Source organism: Gymnogyps californianus, chromosome 4 (assembly GCF_018139145.2).
Source record: "Gymnogyps californianus isolate 813 chromosome 4, ASM1813914v2, whole genome shotgun sequence".
Taxonomy (NCBI): Eukaryota; Metazoa; Chordata; class Aves; order Accipitriformes; family Cathartidae; genus Gymnogyps; species Gymnogyps californianus.
In genome coordinates, this window is record NC_059474.1 from 82,557,424 (window position 1) to 82,579,421 (window position 21,998).

The window sequence follows — 21,998 nt, forward strand, 5'->3', positions numbered from 1 at the left end:
CACTGCCATTGCTTTTTCCCCTACTACCCAGTAAGTGTACTGAAGTCAGGGTAGGAAGGCTTCACACTAAGACAATTTTCTGATCAAGCTGTGAGCAGAGCACCTCATGTAATCAAAAACATAGCAGTGTGGCCTAACAGTAATCTGTCAAGCACCCTGACTGACAGCAGCCAAATGCTTCAGATGGGAGGTACAAGAATTTCTATGCAGACAGATACGGGTAACCTCTTTGAAAAATGAGCCCTGCTTCCAATAATAGGAAGGATTAAAGCTGCAAACACAAGCCACCCTTCCAGATTTGGATAAGCTCATCCCTTTTGTAAATAGCCAATCCTTTTTGGAACCATCTTACATTTTAGGGTGCAGTTCTACTGACATATGTTTAGCAACAAAGTCCAAAAAAAAAAACAACTCACTGAGACACTCTTTTCCTAACAGCTCTCCAGAAGGGAACAGGAATGCCACCTGCTGGAAACAAGGCAGAAAAAACTGGGAAAGAAATTCTGCAGCAAAGCAGAAAACACCTATTTTTAAACAGCCAGTTAAAAGATGCATGGATATTTATGCTGGTCTCCAGTTTCTATTTAAGAACTATGCTGGAGGAAAACAAGGTAAGCAAAATAAGAAGTCACAGCAATTGCTACAGACTGCATTAAATCAGGCAGAATGTGGTAAGATTACGTTACAAGCACACTCAAGACTGGCTGTTGCGAAAAAGGGTTGGTGGTTTGGTTTTCATCTGTTCAACCCACGCCAACCAGCCCCAAAGAACAAAGCAGCTAACTGCGCAAAAAATGGAACCGTTGCCAAGTTGAGCCTTCTGATGTGTTTAAGAGCTCAAACCCCAACAAGAGTTCAACTGATTTATTGGGAATCTACCACTTACGTCGAACTGTGCTATTGCTAAAAGACACCTCCATTTCAACTAGTCTTTATTTTCAAGATTTTTCCGCCAAATCGAAGTGCTATGCATAGCTGCTAAGAGCAAGAGGAACAAAGTTAAGCAGGTTGATAACCAAAGGGGACCCCGCAGCCTTTTTTTTTTTCTCCCCACCATACACTGGCAGAGGGGATGGGGAGCCTCCAGCCAGCCAGTAGAAAAATCAAGTGTCTTCTAGCCAGGTCTACAGAGCCTAGTGCACCTCCAAGGTGACTAATCTAGCACAGGACCACAGCCCTACAACACCTAGCTACTCACTGCTCCCGTTAGGTAGCTCTTCATCTCCAGAAACACATGAACTCCACATAAGGCAGTCAGCATTTTTAGGCAAAAAAAAAAAATCATCTCATCAGGAAGTGTGGCATGGGAGTCTTCCTCTGAGAGTCACTTGTATGGAAGAGAGATCTGCTGCTGCTTGTTGTGAAGCCGCCCCCACTCCCCCAAACCCATTCACTTATCCCACGTGGTTATTCACGAACCCATCAAGAAGAATCTCTATAGCAGAAAATAGACAAGAAAGTGACACTTCAACTTCGTAGCTTCGCTCAGGTTTCATCCCAAAACATTTTGAGCATAATACTTCCCAGGATAGTGCAAACAAACCACTAACTGACTGGATAACTGAGGGGCATCGTATCAGTTACGCAAAGATGAAATAGCATTGACAGGTAAGGTGCACGATCACTCCTCCCACAGAATATATCCATTTTTTCCTTACAAAAACCTCACCTATTACAATTTGTCACAAAGACTAACCTGCATTCAGAGGCTCAAAGTAGCAGAGCAGTAATCCTCTGTATACCCCTCCAGTATCTACGTATGCAGATTAAATGAAAACAAAATGAGGTATCACAAGCATCATACAGATGTTATTCCCACCAACTCAAAAGGAACACCATGTCTGACTCTGTAGAAGAATGGAATGGTAAATAAAAACTGATTTCCTTCATTGGCGAGTTAGACAGCAGGTTTCCACAAGTAACTGCATTAGTTGCTCCTGGGAGGAACCGAGTCAAGACAACAAAAGCACTGAACGTTCTGCAATTTTAACAGAGTAAAAAGCCCAGCGTTATGGATATAACATGTGCTGGCCTTTCGGCTGCAACTGTGGAAATTGGATGGCAATGCTTCAGAAGTTACAGAAATACTTTTATTAAAGTAAGAACTATTACGTGTAAAGAAAAAACCCACACAAACTAAGGAGCTCTCAGCTACCAACAAAAGGAATTTAAAGTGTCTTCAGTTTTGACAACAGACTCCTGTTTGTGACAATGTTTCTTGTTACACAGAATTTACAAGTGAAATTCACAAGTTAGATTTATTTTTTCTTTTCATAAAGTATGATTTGAATTACACCATTTGCTTTCCAAACTTGATCATCGGATCTACAAGGAAAGACATCAGGTACTAACAGATTCTTGGACAGGTTTTTCTTCATCATCATCTTCTGCATTTTTTTCTTCTTCTTCTTCTACTTGCTCCACCTGAGGTAGAAGTCCATCAAGGTTCAATAGCAAACCTTCACTGGTTGAAGATCTAATAACCAGCTTCTGCACAAGAGGACCTAGAAAACAAAGAACACGACCAATTTGGTCACTCTACCGCTTTTTTCATGTCGCCAGGCTGAATTATCTTTGTACTAATCCATACTGTGTCAAGCACGTGACCAGAATCAGAACTATACATGTAGACACAGCCCTTCAGTACAGAGAGTTTAACATCCACCCTGGCAGACTGGGTTCTAAAAGCAATTCACACGCTGGTGCCATAAGAGGTACGAACTTGATGGCTACCTTATTCCTTCAGTACCTCACCAGCAGTTGACATCACTGGTGCCCCTGGGCCTTAGAACATACTAGTAAAGCTTCAGACCCACGCACTCTCCTCCAAAAAATGAAATACAGGGGAACTCACTCTGGGAAGCGGTCCTGATTGGCAAGATATGGGTGGGAAGTTCATCCGTCACCCAAATATTCATACATGACTAGAGCACAAAAGGCACCATTCCTAATTCAGGATTCTACCATGAAGTGCTGAAGGAACCTTTTGACCAGAACAACTACAAAACCAGTCAGATTTCTTTATGGAAGATTAAATAGATCTACATTATACCCTGAGAACATTTGCCTCGTGGTATTTTTAGTCTTGCATTAGATCAAGTGACTCGCTGAGGAATGCCGTTTTAGTGATAACTACATAGCTACATGAAGACATGCTACTACATATGGAAAGTCTGAACGGAACTAAAAACAGGTATCTCTAACTAGTTGGTCTAAGTGATTGATAGTTAGCAAGCATATATAGACTCCATTGTTGTAAAGATGTGTTAATTATCAAGTTTGCTTCCTATAAGTGGCAAATATTTTTCAACAAGCCAGTAAGTGACCCACCACAAGAATCAAGCTTGATACCGCAAAATCAGTAGAAATGCTACGAAGATCAGAAGAGCTTACCCTTACTTAACTAGGTTGGTGTAGTTCACATATAAACTCATGGAGGACAAAAATACCACCACTTTCTGCCTCTATTTACTTATATTTCAAGTCAACCAACCCCTTATACTTTTATTTGGGCTGAAATGCTTCTAAAGGCATGTATACTTGGCTTTTTGCGATCTGTTCTGTGTACAGTAGTTACTATGAACAGCATCACTGGAAGAGATGCAAGATGATTCTTTTTGCAGACATTAAGACAATATTAATATAAAATGTTGTTTTCTTAGCTTAAACAAGGCTATTCTTCCATAAAATTATGTTCATAAATCACCATTACCACTCCAGCTAAGCAGATGACATTTGTTTAAAGTCTACTTCATTATGACAAAGAGCAGATGGCGTATTAGTTGTTCACATTCTTTGCTCAGAACAGCGAGCAGAGCCCACAGGAACAACATGCAGCATTCACACCTTTACTCCTCTGTAACCTGATCCTTTTGCTAAGGAATTAAAAAAAAGATTAATAGCTTTTTCCTTGGACCAGCAGAAATTTAAAAAAATATCTTGGTAATAAAAAAAAAAAAAAAAGGTGGTATACCTTCAAACAGGGTGGCTGACCAGACTAGATGTTCACTAAAGCGTAGGTTTTAACTACGGCAACTGCAGATGGGTTCTGGGTTCAGATTCTTTACATTGAGCCACAACACAGTCACATCAGTGGGGTAAAACCAATGCACAGAGATGCTGAAGATCTCCATGTCTCATAAGGATTTCCTTGTATGGCTTTAATCCATTTAAGCATCAAGCCTGCAAACTTAGTTTTTTACATCTCACTCATTTCCTCACACACTTACGTAGTGCCATGGTGCAATTAGAATTCACATCAATAACAGCAGATGCTATTCATGCCCTTACAGGCCTTCAAGTTCTCAGGTCTTGATTTACCGAGTTGCCTAACAGCTCCCTCCTCCTGTCCCAAGGCAGACAAAGCAGCAAGGTCATTTAATGGCAACCCACTAAAGAACACTCATTTCTTAATTTTGTTTGCTGCAACTTAAACTACCACATTAGAAGAACAGCTACTTACCGTAAGTCGATGGCTTGAATGTGCAGATATCATGGATAACTGTTTTTAGATTGGCAACTATCTGCTCAGTAGGCATATCCAGCTGAAAAAGGATAATGCAAAGTTAGCCATGGTGATACTTAAAGCCTAGATTAATAAATCTGAAAGCACTGGGTACATTTTTATTCTACATTTGGACAGATCTTGTTTCTCTGTGTTCCCTGTTAAGGAGTTACAAATCCCATTAATAGCCTTATCCAAATGACTCAGAGGAAAAAGTATTTTATACACGGTTATACACTCATCATTATTCTCCATATTTCTACTCATTACATTAAATTTCCATGGATCCGTAACAACATGTAGCCTTAGACAGGTAAGAAGTCTTAAAAAACTATATGTACAAGTGTTTTTGCAAAAATCATATTAAAAGAAAGTATTTGAGGAAAGAGGCTTCAAGAAGTAGCTGTCAGAGACCACAAAACAGATCAACTCAAGGAACACAAGCATCTAAAATTGAAGGCATTAAGAAATTCAACAGAACCAAAAGAATCATTTAAAAAAATTAAAGCTTCGTCCCCCTTTCCTTCCTATTTTAACGTATCGCATGGCATTTCTACCTTTTACATAAAGCACATAGAAGCACTGAGCTCTAACCATATACCAGTTCTCTATCTACCTTTTTTTACAGACCCCAGTTGCCGTTCACGGTGTTTTTGACCTTCCAACAAGAACTGCAGACTGATGACTCCTCGTTCTGCCCAACGTCCTCACCTAACGGAGCACTTCAGCACACCTCACTCCAGACACATATGTGATCCTCACTGGACCAATCACAGATACTTGGAAGTGAACCAACGCTGGTCGCCAAAAAATTAATACCTCCATCTTCCCTCATATACCAATCACCTTAAACCATGACTGCCATCCATCTCATCTGGACTCTCTTCAAGAAAGTGCAACTCATGATCAAGAGACACGCCAACCTGAACACCCTCAGGTCAAAGCCAGGACTGACCTATCTCTCAGCTCCTGGAGATCTTAACATGCATTTCTCAGACTTAATGTTCGGCTGCTATAATGCCCTGCTATGCTTTATTTAATTTGCTCTCTGGTCTCACCCATATCATCCACACATCTTTGTCCAGATGAAAAATCAACTGCTTTTTCTAGAGGTTTCAGCTATGGAATTAAGAAAAAAAAAAAAAAGCATTTATTCTCACAGACTTAACTCTGTTTCAGGGGAACGTACAGGCATCACTGGGGTCTCTTCTTCCTCTCCGCCACCTCCCAAAGTAGTGTGAGCAGATTTTATTAATATCTCACTTATTTGTAAATGTATGCATTACTTTGCAATAGAAATACTGTTGTACTTGACGACTCTCCTCCCAGATCTGGTCCATTAATCTCTCTTTATGCTCTTCTGGCAGACAACCCAAATGCAGTTCCTCTGTTACACAGGCCAGAACACATTTGTCTTTATCATTGTTATGCTGATTGCAACGTGCTTAATCATTCATAAATTAACAGACGTAAAATTCTGTTTGTTAATGCTGAGCATTTTACTTCGCTGACAGATTCACCATGCTGTACCGAATTCAAAATAAAGGAATACTCAGAAGCATTTAAACAAAAGGGTTCATTGGTAATAACTAATGAGAAACTGTACTTCAAATGAAGGTTCCAATAGCATTTGCTTCCAAACCTTACACTAAGTTCAGGTCTTAAGCAAACCTTCAGTTGTACACTTTCAGTGAGCTACTTGGCATTCATCATCTGTAACAAAATCTAGAAGAATTCATAAGAGGCAGAATTTGCAAGTTGCTCTAAACAAGTTAAAACTTCTTATAAAGTTTTAGAAGTACAACACATTATGAGACAAGACCCATCTCAAAATATGAAGACATTACTTAATGTTCTGTATTTGTTAAGACAGGAAAATAGGACAGAGTGACTTGCATTTAGTCAGACAACATGACACCTCCCAAGAGATCACGTACCGTAATTTACTTGAGATGCCGACAGCTCCGTAATGAAGATGGGTAATGCTCAGAGGGTTCCAAGTATTTCAAAATAGCTTCCACATCCAAATAAATATTCCAGCTTCCAAGTAAGTATTCCACAGTAAATCCTTGTGTATACACAGTCACTGTGTATCAGCACTTAGATACTTAGTTTAATTCAAACCTTTGCCAAACTGACAAAAGTACCAGATCTTCAAGGCCGTGCAAGCTACTCTGTTCAGATCGATTGCAGTGAGAGCTAAATATCTGTAAGTCCTGAGCCTTCCTGAAGAATAACCATGCCTGCAGAGGGAGCAACTATAAATCAATTTCTAGTCCACTTCGTGTAAACACAACCTAACCACAAAGTACCTTAGAAAATGACAGCACATACTACAATCAGAACACAGAAATGAATTATTACCTATCTTACTGTTTAAGGTTTAGAACGCATCTCTCTAGAGCAGCACAAGGTGCTGTAAAAAGGTTCAGGAGGTTATTTGTTCCTTTTTTTTTTTTTAAATAAGAAATAGATGTTATATTTGTCTTTAAAAGGGCCTCCCACTAACTCTGCTGCCTAGTGGGAAATTGCCTATTAATATTCAGCATTGCACAAATTTCACCAACACAGATCATGTTTACAACTTGATTCATGAAGTCTCAACGCTTCTAATCTTCTAGGGGATCTTTAGAAGACTGCAACTGAATACACAGAAGAGCCGCTCAGCTATTTGCTGGCTAAATATGCAAACGAAGAACAAAAAGATGCCCTGCTATTAAAAAACTAGGTTTAATCACAGAACTGCTTTTCTAAACTGTATTTAGAGAATTGCATCAAGAGATCATTCAGAGCACTGAAACTGTACTGCAGACTTAACTACCGGGCAGTTCAAATATAACACACACGTAGGGAACAGCAGTCATGGCAGGGCAGAAACACTTGGTAGAAGATGAGAAGTGACTAACACAAAACAATTAATACTCTGCAAACAAGGTTGTTGTCAGCTATTTAACTCAATGCTTTAAGAAACAGAGGGCAGGAAAATAAAGCTAGAAACTAGCCAGTAAGAAAACCCAGAAGCAGACACGGCAGAGCTGTTCTACGTGGTAGAAGCAGTACAGAGCGTGTGCACCGCACGGGGTGAAGTAGGTTATGCAGAGAAAGGAACCCAGCGTTTCAGACATTCAAGTTCACAAGCATGAACAACCTCCCTCCAGAAAGAGCGAGACAGCCAAGTCCTGCAGATGCAAAGGTTATAGACAACGAGGCTAACTCATCTTCTACACCACAACAGACCAAAAAAAAAAAATCCTGTTCCTGGGTGCAGGGGAGAGGTGTGATTTGAGATGTGCATGATTACTATGCAAGATACTTAACAGTCTGGGAACCAGAAAATAAAAGACGACTTACATAAAATGAAGTAAAATCCAGTACATACTGCTTATACATCAAAAAAGAAAGACTGAGCAACAGAAAATTAATGGAATCAAAGTAAAGGCAATAGAGAAAGGTTTCTCAATGGGAATTTCTATAAATTCCTTCAGTTCATAGCCTGTTTTACAATGGTGTCACTACCTAGGCTAAAAAAAAAAAAACCCCAAAGCTGACAGCTCTTCAGTTCAGGTCATGCGCTAACATATATACAAATGTACATGTCCACTGTAATCTACAACTGACTTCTCTACCATATAAATCCAAAAAGTGACTTCTGCTACATAGTACACAAAAATCAAAAGCCATGCTAATGCAAACTAACCAAGAATGGCACTTCCATTGCTTATTACCTTCTCTAAACATCACTAGCATTTGCCAGGACTGGTTCTCCAAAAAAAAAACCAAACCAAAACCCAACCCCACACCCAAGCAAAAACAAACCCCACCCCAAAAAAACCCAACCAAAACAAAAAACACAAAAAAAGAACCCCCCAAAACAACCCAAAAAACCAAACCACTGCACTGATAGCAGTCTGGGCATATTACTGTCACACCTAATGAAATGGACATAGTATCTTATCCAAAATTAGACAAGGCTATCCATTTATAAAAAAAACCCAACACAACTCAAAGCTTCACGCAGCTTCAAATTAAGTGCAAGAGGAAAAGTGAAGTAACCCCTCCTTTTATTCACCAGTGGCACTCATCCTCTATAGTTGCTATTCAAAGGAACTGTACTTGACCGTCTCAGCTACTAACATTTTAGTGCCTCTAACATTTTAACACTATTTAATCAAATAAAATAAATTTAAAAGTAGTATGAAAGAATATTTAAAGGTAAAAGAAACTATTTTTAACAGGTATGATAACCCTAAGTCAACAGGAAAAGTCAACAGGAAAACTCCACAGCAGACAAAAGTATATGACTCCAACTGCACTTCTCATAAACATGGCTTGCATAGAAGAATTATGAAATACCGATTAAATTCCAAGTCAGTCAATCCAACTTCCTTTATTCCTGTGTCCGGTGAGAGTCCTGTAATACCCACCTGCATGACCGTGTTGTTTTAATCCACCCACTTCTGCCTGGAGGAGGGCAAAGACAGCCTTTTTTGGTTTTTTTTGCATGCACATCTAACACAATAGGCACTTTCAATTCAGCCAACAGTCATTTCACCCCACATTCAAGAAATTGAGAAGAGGTGTAAAGCTTGAGCGTCTATCTCACTCACATGATCTGTTCTTCCAGCAAGCAGTATTAAGAATATATGCTATAACATATACTCCTAAAATAATGCCTAGTACAGCAAGGCAGATGAGTCCACGCTCTATTCCCTGAACCAGTTTTCTGCTCTTCCCTCCTGCCCCTTTTTGAAGTTGCCAGAAGAAATACATATTAGCACTGATCCACCCATGTTTCTTCCAACCTTTTCTTCAACCAAGGGCTTCCCACACCAAGTCATGAGCACTTAAAACTCCTATAATAAAGGCTGCAGTCATCAAGAAATTAACAGTTTTAGTTCTGAGTGAAGGTGCTCAGGTACCAGCTTTGCTGAAGAGCTACAGGACAAGGCAGTCATTAAAAACTAACCATTCCAATAACAGAACTGGAATTTTTATGGCTTTATCTCATGGCATTTAACAGTCCTGGGCTGCCTGGTGACCATTTGTCCTGGTTTTGGCTGGGACAGAGTTAATTTTCTTCATAGTAGCTGGTATGGGGCTATGTTTTGGATTTGTGCTGAAAACAGTGTTGATAATTCACGGATGTTTTAGTTACCAGTGAGCAGTGCTTACACAACATCAAGGCCTTTGCTGCTTCTCACCCCACCCCACCAGCGAGGAGGCTGGGGGTGCACAAAAAGTTGGGAGGGGACACAGCCGGGACAGCTGACCCCAGCTGCCCAAAGGGATATCCCATACCATAGGACGTCATGCTCAGCATCTAAAGCCGGGGGAAGAAGGAGGAAGGGGGGGACTTTTGGAGTGATGGCATTTGTTTTCCCAAGTAACCATTACGCATGATGAAGCCTTGCTTTCCTGGAGATGGCTGAGCACCTGCCTGCCGACGGGAAGCAGTGAATGAATTCCTTGTTTTGCTTTGCTTGTGTGCGTGGCTTTTGCTTTACTTATTAAACTGTCTGTATCTCAACCCATGGGTTTTCTCACTTTTCCTCTTCTGACTCTCTCCCCCATCCCACTGGGGCAGGGAGTGAGTGAGCAGCTGTGTGATGCTTAGTTGCCAGCTGGGGTTAAACCACAAGACCATTCAACCAGAAAGCTAAATCAGTTCTCAGAGCAGCTTAACCGGGCTTACAGTTGCGATATCGAGGAGGGGGCGGGCAGGGCAGGCAGAAATCTACTCCAAGTCCCCTACTACAGCTGTTGAGACACAAACTAAGAAGAACAGAAAACCCACAGAGACCCAAAATTTCAGGCTTGGCTCCCTCAACAGCAAGATCTAGAATTCCAACTATCCACAAAAAAAAAAAATATTTCAGTCAAAAGCAAAAAAAGAAAAGAGTTCATGAAAATGGACATGAGTTCATAGCTGTTTTCCAAGCACGTACCTTTTGTCCCCTCATGCTGTCTATTAAGAGATTTACCTTTTTCACCTATTTTACCTTTTCGCAATGGTGAGAAATTTCCGGAGCACAATAAACTGCCAAGCAATTACCAACAGTAATTTGACCGGCATCCCATAACAATATGGAACCTCTGCATCATCATAATATAAACACATTTTGTCTTAATTTCAACACAACACACTTGACTCTACTGAACTCCAAGAACTTGTCTTCAAATGCTTCTATACAAAATGTTAACTACACCTATTTTAAAAATCAGGTTTAGACCTATTCCTAACAAGTTTTATTTTGCTTTGCAGCAGCATAATGCAACAACTCCACTTGGCCATTATTCTGGGACATCAAGCATCTTTCATTAAACAGTGAGGGCAGAAAGTCGCATCTCTGCATTCAGGAACAAATGACAAACGTGGCAGAACAACACTTCTGCACCACTTGCAAAGACATCTGGAGGACTGACAGTATGAGTAAGAGAAGAGCACTGACGTATTTTGTGTTGTTGCCTTGCTTTCATAGGTTTCTGCTCAGTTATTCTGACCTCCTCAGAAAGGTTCGTAAGGGGAAAACAGAGTTCTGTGTAGGAGCCTATAATAACATGGACTGTGGAGATAGCATTTTCTCATCCTGGCACTCAAGGTAGATGCAGTTCTGAGGTAGCAGCCCCATGCAGTTTGCAGGAAAGAAAAGAGAATGTAGGCATAGAAATACCCTTACTGCGGCTGTTGTAAGGGGCTATTTCCTATTCCTAGGTTAACTTGCTACAACTTTTTCCACATCCTTGGTCCCGTTTTGTTCCAAACTCAAGCCTTTTGCCAGTATGAGACTACTAGGAAGACATTATTCAGGTACAGTCCGGTACTTACCATCAGGACCTACGCAACACCTTCAACTGAGGTACATAATTTAAGGCTGAATATCTCTCTCATCCTGGACTTGTCAATAGTTGGAATTGTTTAGAAACAGCATCGCAGACAGGCAAGCCTTTCCATGGGATATCTCAAATCGAGAACAGCTCAAACAGGTAACACAAGACAACTGTTACAACCCACGCTCTTTGCATTATTCCCTTCATTCCCCAATTAACATAGAATCATAGAATGGTTTGAGTTGGAAGGGACCTTAAAGATCATCTAGTTCCAACCCCCCTGCCATGGGCAGGAACACCTTCCACTAGATCAGGTTGCTCAAAGCCCCATCCAGCCTGCCCTTGAACACTTCCAGGGAGGGGGCATCCACCACCTCTCCGGGCAATCTGTTCCAGTGCCTCACCACTCTCACAGTAAAGAATTTCTTCCTAATACCTAATCTAAATCTACCTCTTTCAGTTTAAAACCATTACCCCTTGTCCTATCACTATATTCCCTGATAAAGAGTCCCTCCCCATCTTTCCTGTAGGCCCCCTTTAAGCACTAGAAGGCTGCTCTAAGGTCTCCCCGGCACCTGCTCTTCTCCAGGCTAAACAACCTCAACTCTCTCAGCCTGTCCTCAGAGGAGAGGTGCTCCAGCCCTCTGATCGTGTTTGTGGCCCTCCTCGGACCCGCTCGAGCAGCTCCATGTTTTTCTTTAGGCTAGGGGCCACAGAGCTGAATGCAGTGCTCCAGGTGGGGGTCTCACGAGAGCAGAGTAGAGGGGGAGAACCACGTCCGTCGACCTACTAGCCACACTTCTTTTGATGCAGACCAGAATGCGATTGGCTTTCTGGGCTGCAAGCGCACATTGCTGGGTCATATTAAGTTTTTCATCCACTAATACCCCCAAGGCCTTCTCCGCAGAGCTGCTCTCAATCCACTCATCGCCCAGCCTGTATCTGTGCTTGGGATTGCCCCAAGCCACGTGCAGGCCCTTGCACTTGGCCTTGTTGAACTTCATGAGGTTCGCATGGGCAATTTCACAACATATTTCAACTCTGAAGCATTCGAAGTGGCAAGAGTTAACACTTCTTCCTTAACTGTGGGATTTCCCCCCCCCCCCCCCTCCTTTAAGGAGTTCAAAGCTAAGGATCCATTAGTCTTTTCTTTTTTTTTTTCTTTTTCAAAGGACACCGACACTTCAGGCCTTCAATCACATGAACCGCCAAGGGAGGTAGATGCTACCTCTAGTGCAAATTGGCATTTCTGTCTCCTGCCTTAAATCTCATTTCCATGAGAGTACATTCCACCTGTACATTCTGTGTACCAAGTTTGAGAGATCTCTGGTTCAGTACACATCTCTCCATACTTGTAACCCTGTGAATAAAACAGTGCTCCTGTAAACATGTCCCTTCCCAGAAAATACATCCTTCTGAACAAACCTTAAAGTCTCACCTCCTGAAACCATCTTATTCTTTTCCATAGAACCATTTTGCAGGCAGCTCTCAGGAAGATACACTAGAAATTCCTTCCTGGTGTCACATTTGGACTCCGATTTTTCTAAGGACAACTCCAATTTGGGAAAAAGAAAGTTTTGTAATCATCAACAGCACCCTGTCTGGACTCAAGACTTACGTGAAAACCCTCAAAAAAATGACTTCAAGCTGCCCTCTGCAGATAGCTTGATTCTGAAGGAGATATCCCGAGTGTCATTCATCTCCCTTCTGCTTTAAGCTCCATGTCTTAAAAGAAGATTTTACGTTCTCAGTTTCACAACTGCAGATCTACTAATTAAACTTAACTGCTGCCAAATTCTGGGCTTTTCAAAGCCATCTCAATTACTACTAAGAAAACACCACTGAGGCTGCTGACTTACGTGGGAGTGCAGCATTACATCAAGCCGCTAGCCGTAACTGAACTAACAGGCAACATGAGACAGCAGCACTAAGAGGAAAACATCTTTGAGAAACTCCAGCTTGGCAGACTCCCAGAAACATCTACGCTACTGTTTGGAATACAGCAACAGATCTTCATGCTTCTGTGTAATTCATAAATTATTATTTTCTCGCTGACAAGATTTAAATTTAAAAAGCTCTTGATTTAGTGGTGAGCAGATACGCATAACCACTCAAGGCGCTCTCAGCCTCCCAGAGCCTTGCCTGCACTCTATTTCCTTCCAGCGCCGCTGCGCAAACAGCAGGAAAACTAGGTCAGGTAAAGTATAGTAGCTAGAGAGGGCGGAGACGTTTTACACAAGCCATAACCACCGAGCCATCCCTCCACACACAGCTCAATACACAACAGTGTGACAGAGCACGTCACACTGTGCGCAGTGTTGGAGTCACCTCTGCCACGTAGCTGACATGGACTTAGCACATACGAACTCTGTCTGTACGTAAAACCTCATCATACTGTTTCTGATACAAGACTAAGAGTTCATTCACGAGAACCTATTGTTTACTTGTACAGAGCGACATCTCTGGCTGCACCAAATCTTCTGGAGTGCCATGAAACGGCAGGGCTGAGCTGCCTAGACACAGAACCTAAGGTAATCTCTAACACCAACGTCTTACATCAGTAAGATGACACGGTTTAACTTCAGGAACTCTAGCCACAGCTGCAGGACACTATACTAAGCAGACACAACTGCAATTGCACTGAATACCGTCAAGACATCCAAGTTCTTCATTCACCTTTACTAAAAACCTGATTTTTCTTCTTCACTATACAAGAAGAAACTTTACAATAAGTTTAATTTGCAGGTATTTTTTAGGCTGATCTACAGTAAAAAAAATATTAACGTTTAAGCAGTCCAAAGCAAAAATTAAACATAGTCAAAATACTTGAAACCAAGACTGATCTATGGATTCGAGGCGTTTCACACAGTCCATTAAACTTACAAACAGCTAAAGATACTTCCCACCTGTATCAAAGCGCAATATATAACGCACTGCAGCAAAATAGTCCCAAGAACCTCAGTTCTGAGCACCGTATAGACGAGCAAGCCCTTGAAATTCACATGCACAACTCGGAGCAGCTAGCCAGAATTAAATGAACTTGCTTATCTCTAACACCACCAGACAAAGCTTCAGGGGTTAGATATCTTGTACACTTCCTTTCTGTACCAGTATCAGTTAAAGGAAAACTAGGAATCAGGCAGGTTTACACATAGACAAAATAGAATGAAAACAAAAACGCACAGTTTGGAGCAGGAAAAATAAACAAACAAAAAAAAACATTAAGGAACACATATTAAGGGCCTAAAAAAGACAGAAAAAATACTCTTATATAACCCAATTTCTTATGAGACAGCAAAAGCACAAATTATTTTTATATTTCAGGTGTAATGCAAACAGTTCTTGCTTTTTGCTCCAGTCCAGGACTAAAGTTATCAAAATTAAGTGAGTCTTTAGTTATTACATAAAGCAAACACTTTTTGATCCACCTGTGCATGTTGACCATGGACTTACAACCCATAGTTTATTTACTTTAAAAAAAAAGTATCAAATAAGCTTTATTTTACTCACAGAAGAGTGCTGGGGAAGGCAGGAGGAAAGGGAAGCCTATGTTAGGATGTCAACTCACAAGGAGATTACCAAGAATAGTACCTTTTTCATCCTATTTTGTTCATTATTAGGATTCCTTGCCAATATAGTGGCAAATACGGATCCTATTCTTGGCATCCTTAATTTCTTCGCATCAGGTATGCCTTGCTCTCAGTTTTAGCGGAGCCATCTTCTGTGACCACACTTTAACAACATACAGGGCTTATATCAGCTGAAGATGTCACACAACAAAGAGTAAGAGTTCCATTTACTTCGCAGGTCAAAGAACATGGTTAAAAATCTTGGGAACACACAGATTAAAAACATGTTTTTCCCCCTCTTTTAATACTAACTTCAGTTCTGCTCAGTAGAGAAAACTTAAGAACTCTATATACAACTTACTCTTGCTATTCTTGTCTTGATTACACGCTCATCTTCTACCATGTACTCAAGACCTTCTCTGAAGAGTTGCAGCATTTTGGGAATATCATGGCCCAAGGAATCTAATTTAGAAAAAGGCAAAAAAGTTGTCTGAGTAGTGCTTATTAGCATGGCTAAGTGTGATACGAGTAAAGAGAGAAATCAATCTTTCAATTAAGGCAGTTAAACTCCAATCAAAAAAGCAGTTTCACAGACAAGACAATGGTGTCCTCAGGCATACTATGTAAATCGTTTCTATCTTCCCTCCCTCCTCATTAATCAGCAGACACGAATAGCTAATACAGTAGGAAACATAACAAAGGCTTCACTTCTAATAAAGAACCTGTTTATGTATACATAAAACAAAGCTTTATTACCTAATGCAATTAAAGCAGCTTGAAAGACCAAAAGTTACTGAGTTAGGTTTAGAACAAGCCTCAAGTCTTCCTTGAAAACGAAGTCTACAACTACATAACAGCAAGGTTACACACTACTTGGAACACATTGGCCCAATCAGCCATTCCCCCAAGTCAAGACAGCTGTTTCTTATCTCAGCTGCAAGGGTTCATTTGACAGATTTACACCATCACTCAATTGCTTCAAATACAAGCATTACTCCTCCCACACATCTTTTGATGGCTCCAAGAGAAATCAGCCCTGGATAAGCTACAAACCAAGTACATTCATAATGGCATAATATAGCTTTCATTTGTTCCAAAAAGTATCTGGAGTATTCTCTGTTGCAATGTTTTGGACAGGTTAGTAGGTTTGTCTCAAATGTTTAGGAGCCTAAATACACTGCCTGCAGCTGTTTTAAGACAGCTAGGCACAGAAGTAAGAGATATGGTTTAAGACTCAGTGCTTCACACAGCTGGCACAGGCTCTATGTTTAAAAACAGACTCTTTTTTTTTTCCATATTTGAAATAGACTCCTGACACATAGCTAAAATAAAAGTACGTCAGGACGAAAGTATTGAGAAACCCATGTTTGTTGCTGTGAAAACCTGACCTGAAGAGGAAATGTCTTGAGCATTATGAAAAAGGAGAGACCACACAGAGAAGGGAGCAGGCTGTACTAAGGAAAAGCACAAATAACTCCATTGTTGAGTAGTAATGAACAGGCAGAAGGAGCCACAGCAGGCATAAAGCAGGGTTCCAAACAATGCACAACAGTTTGACAACACAACTACCTCAGTGAATGTGGTTTTTTCAAGTTGTTTCTGTTTTCCTGGGTAGCTTCACAATACTATTACGGTTCTTCAGCACTAACAAGCATAGGGGCAACTAGCAGAAAAACTTATCTTGATTCTAATCCCACATCTGCCTGTTGTAGGAGAAAAGCACAGTTCTCGATTCCTACAGACTACTCTTATCTAAGACAAAACAAGTGGTTCAGTCACATACAGTCTAATAATGCAATTATACATCCTCATCAAAAAAGTTTCAGCATCACCTCTAGAGTTAAATCTTGTTCAGTACTTGAGATTTGTAAGAAAGAATTGCTTCTTACTTTTTTTTGTGCTTGGGTATTTTCGTCTTAGTTTGCTCCTTAATGGTATTAGCTTAGGCATTATTGCAGGAACAGCTACGTAGAAGTCCACTTGGATTTCATCTTCCAAAATCTGCAGTAAAAACAATTAGATATATTTAGGAATACAGTAAGTTACCTCAGTACACAAGCTGAACTACAAGCACATCTGAGCACAGAAACCCATCTCTCACTCTTCGTATTGGCTGCTAACTTCAAGCTAGGGCTTACTGGACATGAGGTTTCTCGCTCGTCCCCCCTCAGTCACTGTTTAAGTTACGATATTTATATAACCCTTAAAAAAATAAATACCCATTTGATTAATTCAACTCCTCCCACAACAGCAGCTCCATTCTCTCGAGCTATTTCAGCTTCTTCCTCATTCTGTTGAGAGAAAAAAAAAAATTTAGTAACATCTGTACTGCCAATTAGTCTGTATCAACAGCATTGGACAGGTGATTTATCTTGGACAAGTGGGTATAAAACAGACAGGCTATTTACAGGCTAAGAAGGAAAGAACGGTTTAAGACAATCAAAGACCAAAAATATCTAATGCTGGTGATTTAATATAGGAGTAGCAACTCCACTTCACTCCAGGTCCCAATAAGAAGCAATAGTCAAGTCTTTAGTCGACTTCTACTGGAGAAGAAGGAGAAAAGTCCATCCCATTTACCGAGGAGCAATATCAAAAAAGCCCTTTCTCTCCATCTCCATCCCCTGGAAGCTACAACGAACCATCCACTGGATGGAGCCAACATCTTACTCTAAGCTTAAAGAAAAGCACAGAATACGCTACTGAAAACCACTGTAAAAAATGAGACTATTCAACTTCTGAAAGCGCTATTAAACTTGGGCTTCAAAGAGCATTTAGAAGTTAACCTCATCTGTCCTCTGCAAGGTTTAGCTTTTAATCGTCTGAAATATGCAAAGGTAAAAGGCATCAGTTCTCTAAAAACTTTGGCTCAAGCTTTTCATACAAGCAGATGTCCACGACTCAAAGCCAGAATCAACTTTTCCTCACAAGAATAAACCGAATAGCTCCACACTTCCATCCAAAAGCACTAGCAAGTGCTTCAGTCGCTCAACCTTTTCCACATATACACCTTCACAAGGCATGGGATCTCTTATCCCACATGAATTTGAGCAAAGAGAGAAGGCTGTGAGATACAGCACCAAAGAACCTGGCATGCTTGGGTCTTTTGTCAGCCCTCCGTTCTGTAGGAGGATTCTCACCTTGTAGCTCAAGTAGAGAATTTTACAAAAATTAAGCCCAAAGGGTAGTCAACTAAACCTGTGACAGTTCTCTAGGATAATCTCAGATATGTAGGTTTTTCTGTTAGAATGATTAACTGGCAGAGGACAGCAGCAGAGGCAGAAACTAGTCTCATACAGATGCTACAACTCCTCTACACACATTAGTGAACTCCTCGGAGAGCAGAAAAAGGGTTTGGGGCATAGGGCTGTTAAGTTGTTTAGGGTTTTTGAGGAGAATTTAATTTCCCCTCCTCCGCCAAAGGTATCCTGTTACAGTGCAAGCTACTGTGAATAACACCCGCTTCTAATCTGCGCTGCCTACTAAGGCTTAAGACACCAGGGTTGGACATGGCTGCTACACTAAACCATCTGCCTGTATTACAAAAAGGTGACAAAGGTTTTACTCTATAAATCATCTTTAATCATCTCTTCCTTAGTCACATCTACGCAGATGTTTACTCCCTAAGTGCATTACTAGAATAGTCCACATATATGTAAGCCTAGCAAGATGAAGGAAGTCCTGTAAGATGCTTGTTAATACATTAAGATGCTGCTGAAGATGAATCCTAGACAGACTTCAGAGTTCTGTAAAGCATTTGTGGACTCTTCTCAGTAAAAGGTGTAGCACTTGCATGGGAACTAGTTGTGTTGTAAGAGCATGCTAGATACATAAAACATATAAAGCAAGTAATTTACGCTTACCCACCTCTGTGAAAACCAAGACCTTATTCGTTTCATCTGTAAAGCGATACGGAAGAAGAACAGTGCTTGCAAATGGTTCCACTTTTTTCTAATAAGTAAAGAAAGAAAAATATTAAAACAAAAAAAAGAAATCAGTGACTTAAGGGCAAGTTACACAATCGCATGGAGCTGGTCCCCTAAATAGCAAACTTACCCTCGATCTCCTTGCACAGAGGTGATAAAAAACAAGCATGATGCCGAAGTTTTGACTGCTTTTTTATGTCCAGTATATACTCAAATCTAAACTTAAGAGACATGAATTAATTATGCTGCAGTTTGCCCAAAAGAAAGGGGCTGGGTTTAGCAACTCCAGTGTAGGGTTGCTACCAGGCTCAGGTGCAGTCAGTAACAAACACTGAGATGCTGTAGTTGCAGCTTATCTAAATGATGTTTCTGATGCCAATGCAAACCATTAGCAAGGAACACGTCTCTCACCAAGCCTTAAGAATACCACTTAGCCGCCGAAAGCAGGAGCAAGAGCTCTCCATTTCTTTAAGCATGAACTTATTTTCTAGCTCTAAGGGACCCCAGTATACCAAAGGGATGTTTAATTACACATGCAAAGAAACCAACTCTAAAGTGGCCTAACTGTTTTCTATCTATGGGGAAAGCCGAAGGAGTTTTAGGGAAACACTAAACTGCGCTAGACACCTTTAACTCAAAAAGGTGATAGGCAAACAAGCAATAGCATACTTCAAGGAACATTATTAAAAAAAAAAAGACAAGGTGAAGGACAGGGGCGGGAAGGAGCTTGTCTTTACACTTCTCCCTGTAACAATCATCCCAGAACAAAATACACACATGATTTTAGTAACACATCTTGAAGTGGAAAGCCCAAATAGATGTAAAGCTTCACCTGATCAGTTCTGTCCAAACATAAATTTTAGTCACATTTAGTCACTTGTTTCAAAATCCTCAGTGGTGCTTCTTCACCTCAGAAGTATGAGGGATGTTTAGTAATTATACATGTATAAAGGCACAAAGCTGCCTGCAAAAGCACACATTATTCTGACAATCAGAGAAGCTGCAAGAGGCAGCTGAGAAAGCTCTGCACTTAAAACACAGCCTTCCCACATTAAAAAGAAAGTATCAAAATTTTTACACACTTCCAACCTACCTTCTTCTGTAGTGCCATATCTAGGAACACGTTAATATAGACATACTGTTTGGGGTGAGTGAAGTCCAGTTCCTGAAATTTCTTTAGCATACCCACAGCCTCTTCCACATCGTACGATGGCCGCTCATAATACCACGTCAAGTATACATCATCCACAGGCTTGCTCATCAGGGGCCACCTCTTAGTGACTTGTTTCTTTTTTGTTTCTTCCTGCTTGGTCTTTTTTGAACCTTTTTTTGCAGTTCTAAGACAAACAAAAAATATTATTAGATCATCAACTGAAGAGTTTGGCACATGTTCCAAGAGAAAAAAGCAGATACTGTCATGTGTCACTTATTAACTAACAATTAGTTAACAAGGAAGGTTCTACACGAAGAGGAACAGCATCCCTAAATTCATCCCAGTTACTTGTCTCAGATGGCCAAGACAGAATCAAATGTTCAGAAATCAAAAGCTCTGAAGGCATTTAAGCTCCTCAAACAACATAGCCACATTTGTGCAGCACAGAACCAAGTTAATGGCCTCCTACTGTATCAAAGCAAAACCAGTTTAAGATAACACACCAACTTTTACAGGTCTTGCCTTCACATGGCCTGGCCTTCACAGCGGGCGCTGTGCCCGAGCTGCTTCTAAATTGAGCAAATCCCATCACACCTTCCTGGTAATCAGAAGGAGCCACACCTGCAGGGTTTTTCTTCTTCTTAGGGGGGATCATGGCAGTCCCACCTTTTGAAAAAGTCTTCTCCTCCCTTTCCCGTATCATTTGCATGCAGTTAACAAACACTAGCCCCAATTCTTATTCTCCTATCTATTTTCAAAGGCTCTCAAATGAAGAAAAAAAAAATTAAAGTAATAGCTAGATATTCCGTTCCTCTATTTACTATGGTGGAGGAGTCTGCAACACTTCAGAACACTTGGTGTACAGCACGCTTCACTGTTCTGTACACAGAGGTCATTTTTACTTCTCCCGCTTGTGCCGTAATATTAGAGAGACAACAAATTAAACAATAAAAACCAACCTGAAGCAAGAAGAGAAACTGTTTGAAACCGATTCCTTAAGCTCACCAGCTTTCACGCTGACAGTGCTCCTTAAACTGTAATCCAGCCATACCCTCCAAAAGCACACATCAAAAATATCAAGTAAATCTTTCCCCATAACTGTCACATTCACTATCACCAGACTAACAGAAAAAACTCACTGCAAGCCCAGCTTAGATCTTCTCTCTCCAGGCGGTTTCTCTAGGAGCTAGCAGCTTGCAGGATGCCACCAAGGCCAGCTCGGCTGTTAGAGCAACGCTGCTGACACTGAAACCACCCCACACTCCCCCCCTACCACCACCAGGACACCCGACGGCCCCAGAGAACTGCTTCGGATGGAAGGAGACGCACTCACTTCGCTGCCGCAGCGTAGGGCCGGGCGGGCAGCGCGGCGCTCACCAAGGCGGGGGCGGCGGCGAGGCGCTGATCGAGCCCGGGGAAGATCCACCCGCGACGCTGGGCCACTACTGCGAGGGGAAAAAGCAAACATCGCCTCAGGCAAGCGCCCCGGCCTCCCTCACCTCCCCGGGGGCCGCCCGCCAGGCGCCCCGCCACCCCGCCCAGGCAGCCCCACCGCCCCTCAGGGTCGCCCTCTGCCCCGCGACCAAGGGAAAAGCCGTCGGCTGGAGATAGAGAAGAGCCGGTAGCCAACGCCCGCGCTTTCCCAGCAGCGAGAGAGACGGCGTAGCCCCTTCACCTCTCCACAAGCAGCGGCCAGCGGGCGCCGCCATCTTGCCGAGCCGCCGCGGTGCAGCACCGAAAGCGTCCCCCGCGGCGCCGAAGAAATGTTCCGGCGGTGGCCGGAAGAGTCGCACGGTGCCCTCCTACCTCCGTCCCCCCACCCGCCGCTACCGGGGCCCGCCGTTCCCCGGGTCCGCCGGTCCCCTTTCCCGGCTTGCGTCCGGTGCCCGGTGAGGGTGGCATTACCGGGGCCTGATTAAAAGCCTCCGGCTCGGTTCTTAACCGGCCCGAAAGGCGCCCTCGGTACAAAACCGGGGTTGTCCCCGCAGCCCTGCGAACAAAACTGACGGCCCCCCCGC

The 21,998-nt window shown here is 41.8% G+C and overlaps 1 protein-coding gene across 2 annotated transcripts; it reads right to left on the minus strand.

The window, feature by feature from the left end:
• Positions 1-2,074: 2,074 nt before the first annotated feature.
• MRPL1 (mitochondrial ribosomal protein L1) lies at positions 2,075-21,695 on the minus strand. Of its 2 annotated transcripts, XR_007766427.1 has the most exons (10): positions 21,656-21,695; positions 21,314-21,425; positions 19,921-20,164; positions 18,769-18,852; positions 17,121-17,192; positions 16,791-16,902; positions 15,263-15,363; positions 4,463-4,544; positions 4,230-4,345; positions 2,440-2,504 (listed from the first exon to the last, which is right to left on the minus strand). XR_007766427.1 is itself a non-coding variant. In XM_050896366.1 (9 exons), the coding sequence occupies exons 1-9, from the start codon at positions 21,687-21,689 to the stop codon at positions 2,341-2,343; spliced, it is 1,005 nt and encodes a 334-aa protein (XP_050752323.1). In that variant the 5' UTR covers positions 21,690-21,695; the 3' UTR covers positions 2,075-2,340. The 2 variants fall into 2 exon arrangements, 1 of the variants encoding a protein (XP_050752323.1); XM_050896366.1 differs by lacking the exon at positions 4,230-4,345 and having other exon boundaries at positions 2,075-2,504.
• Positions 21,696-21,998: the final 303 nt, after the last annotated feature.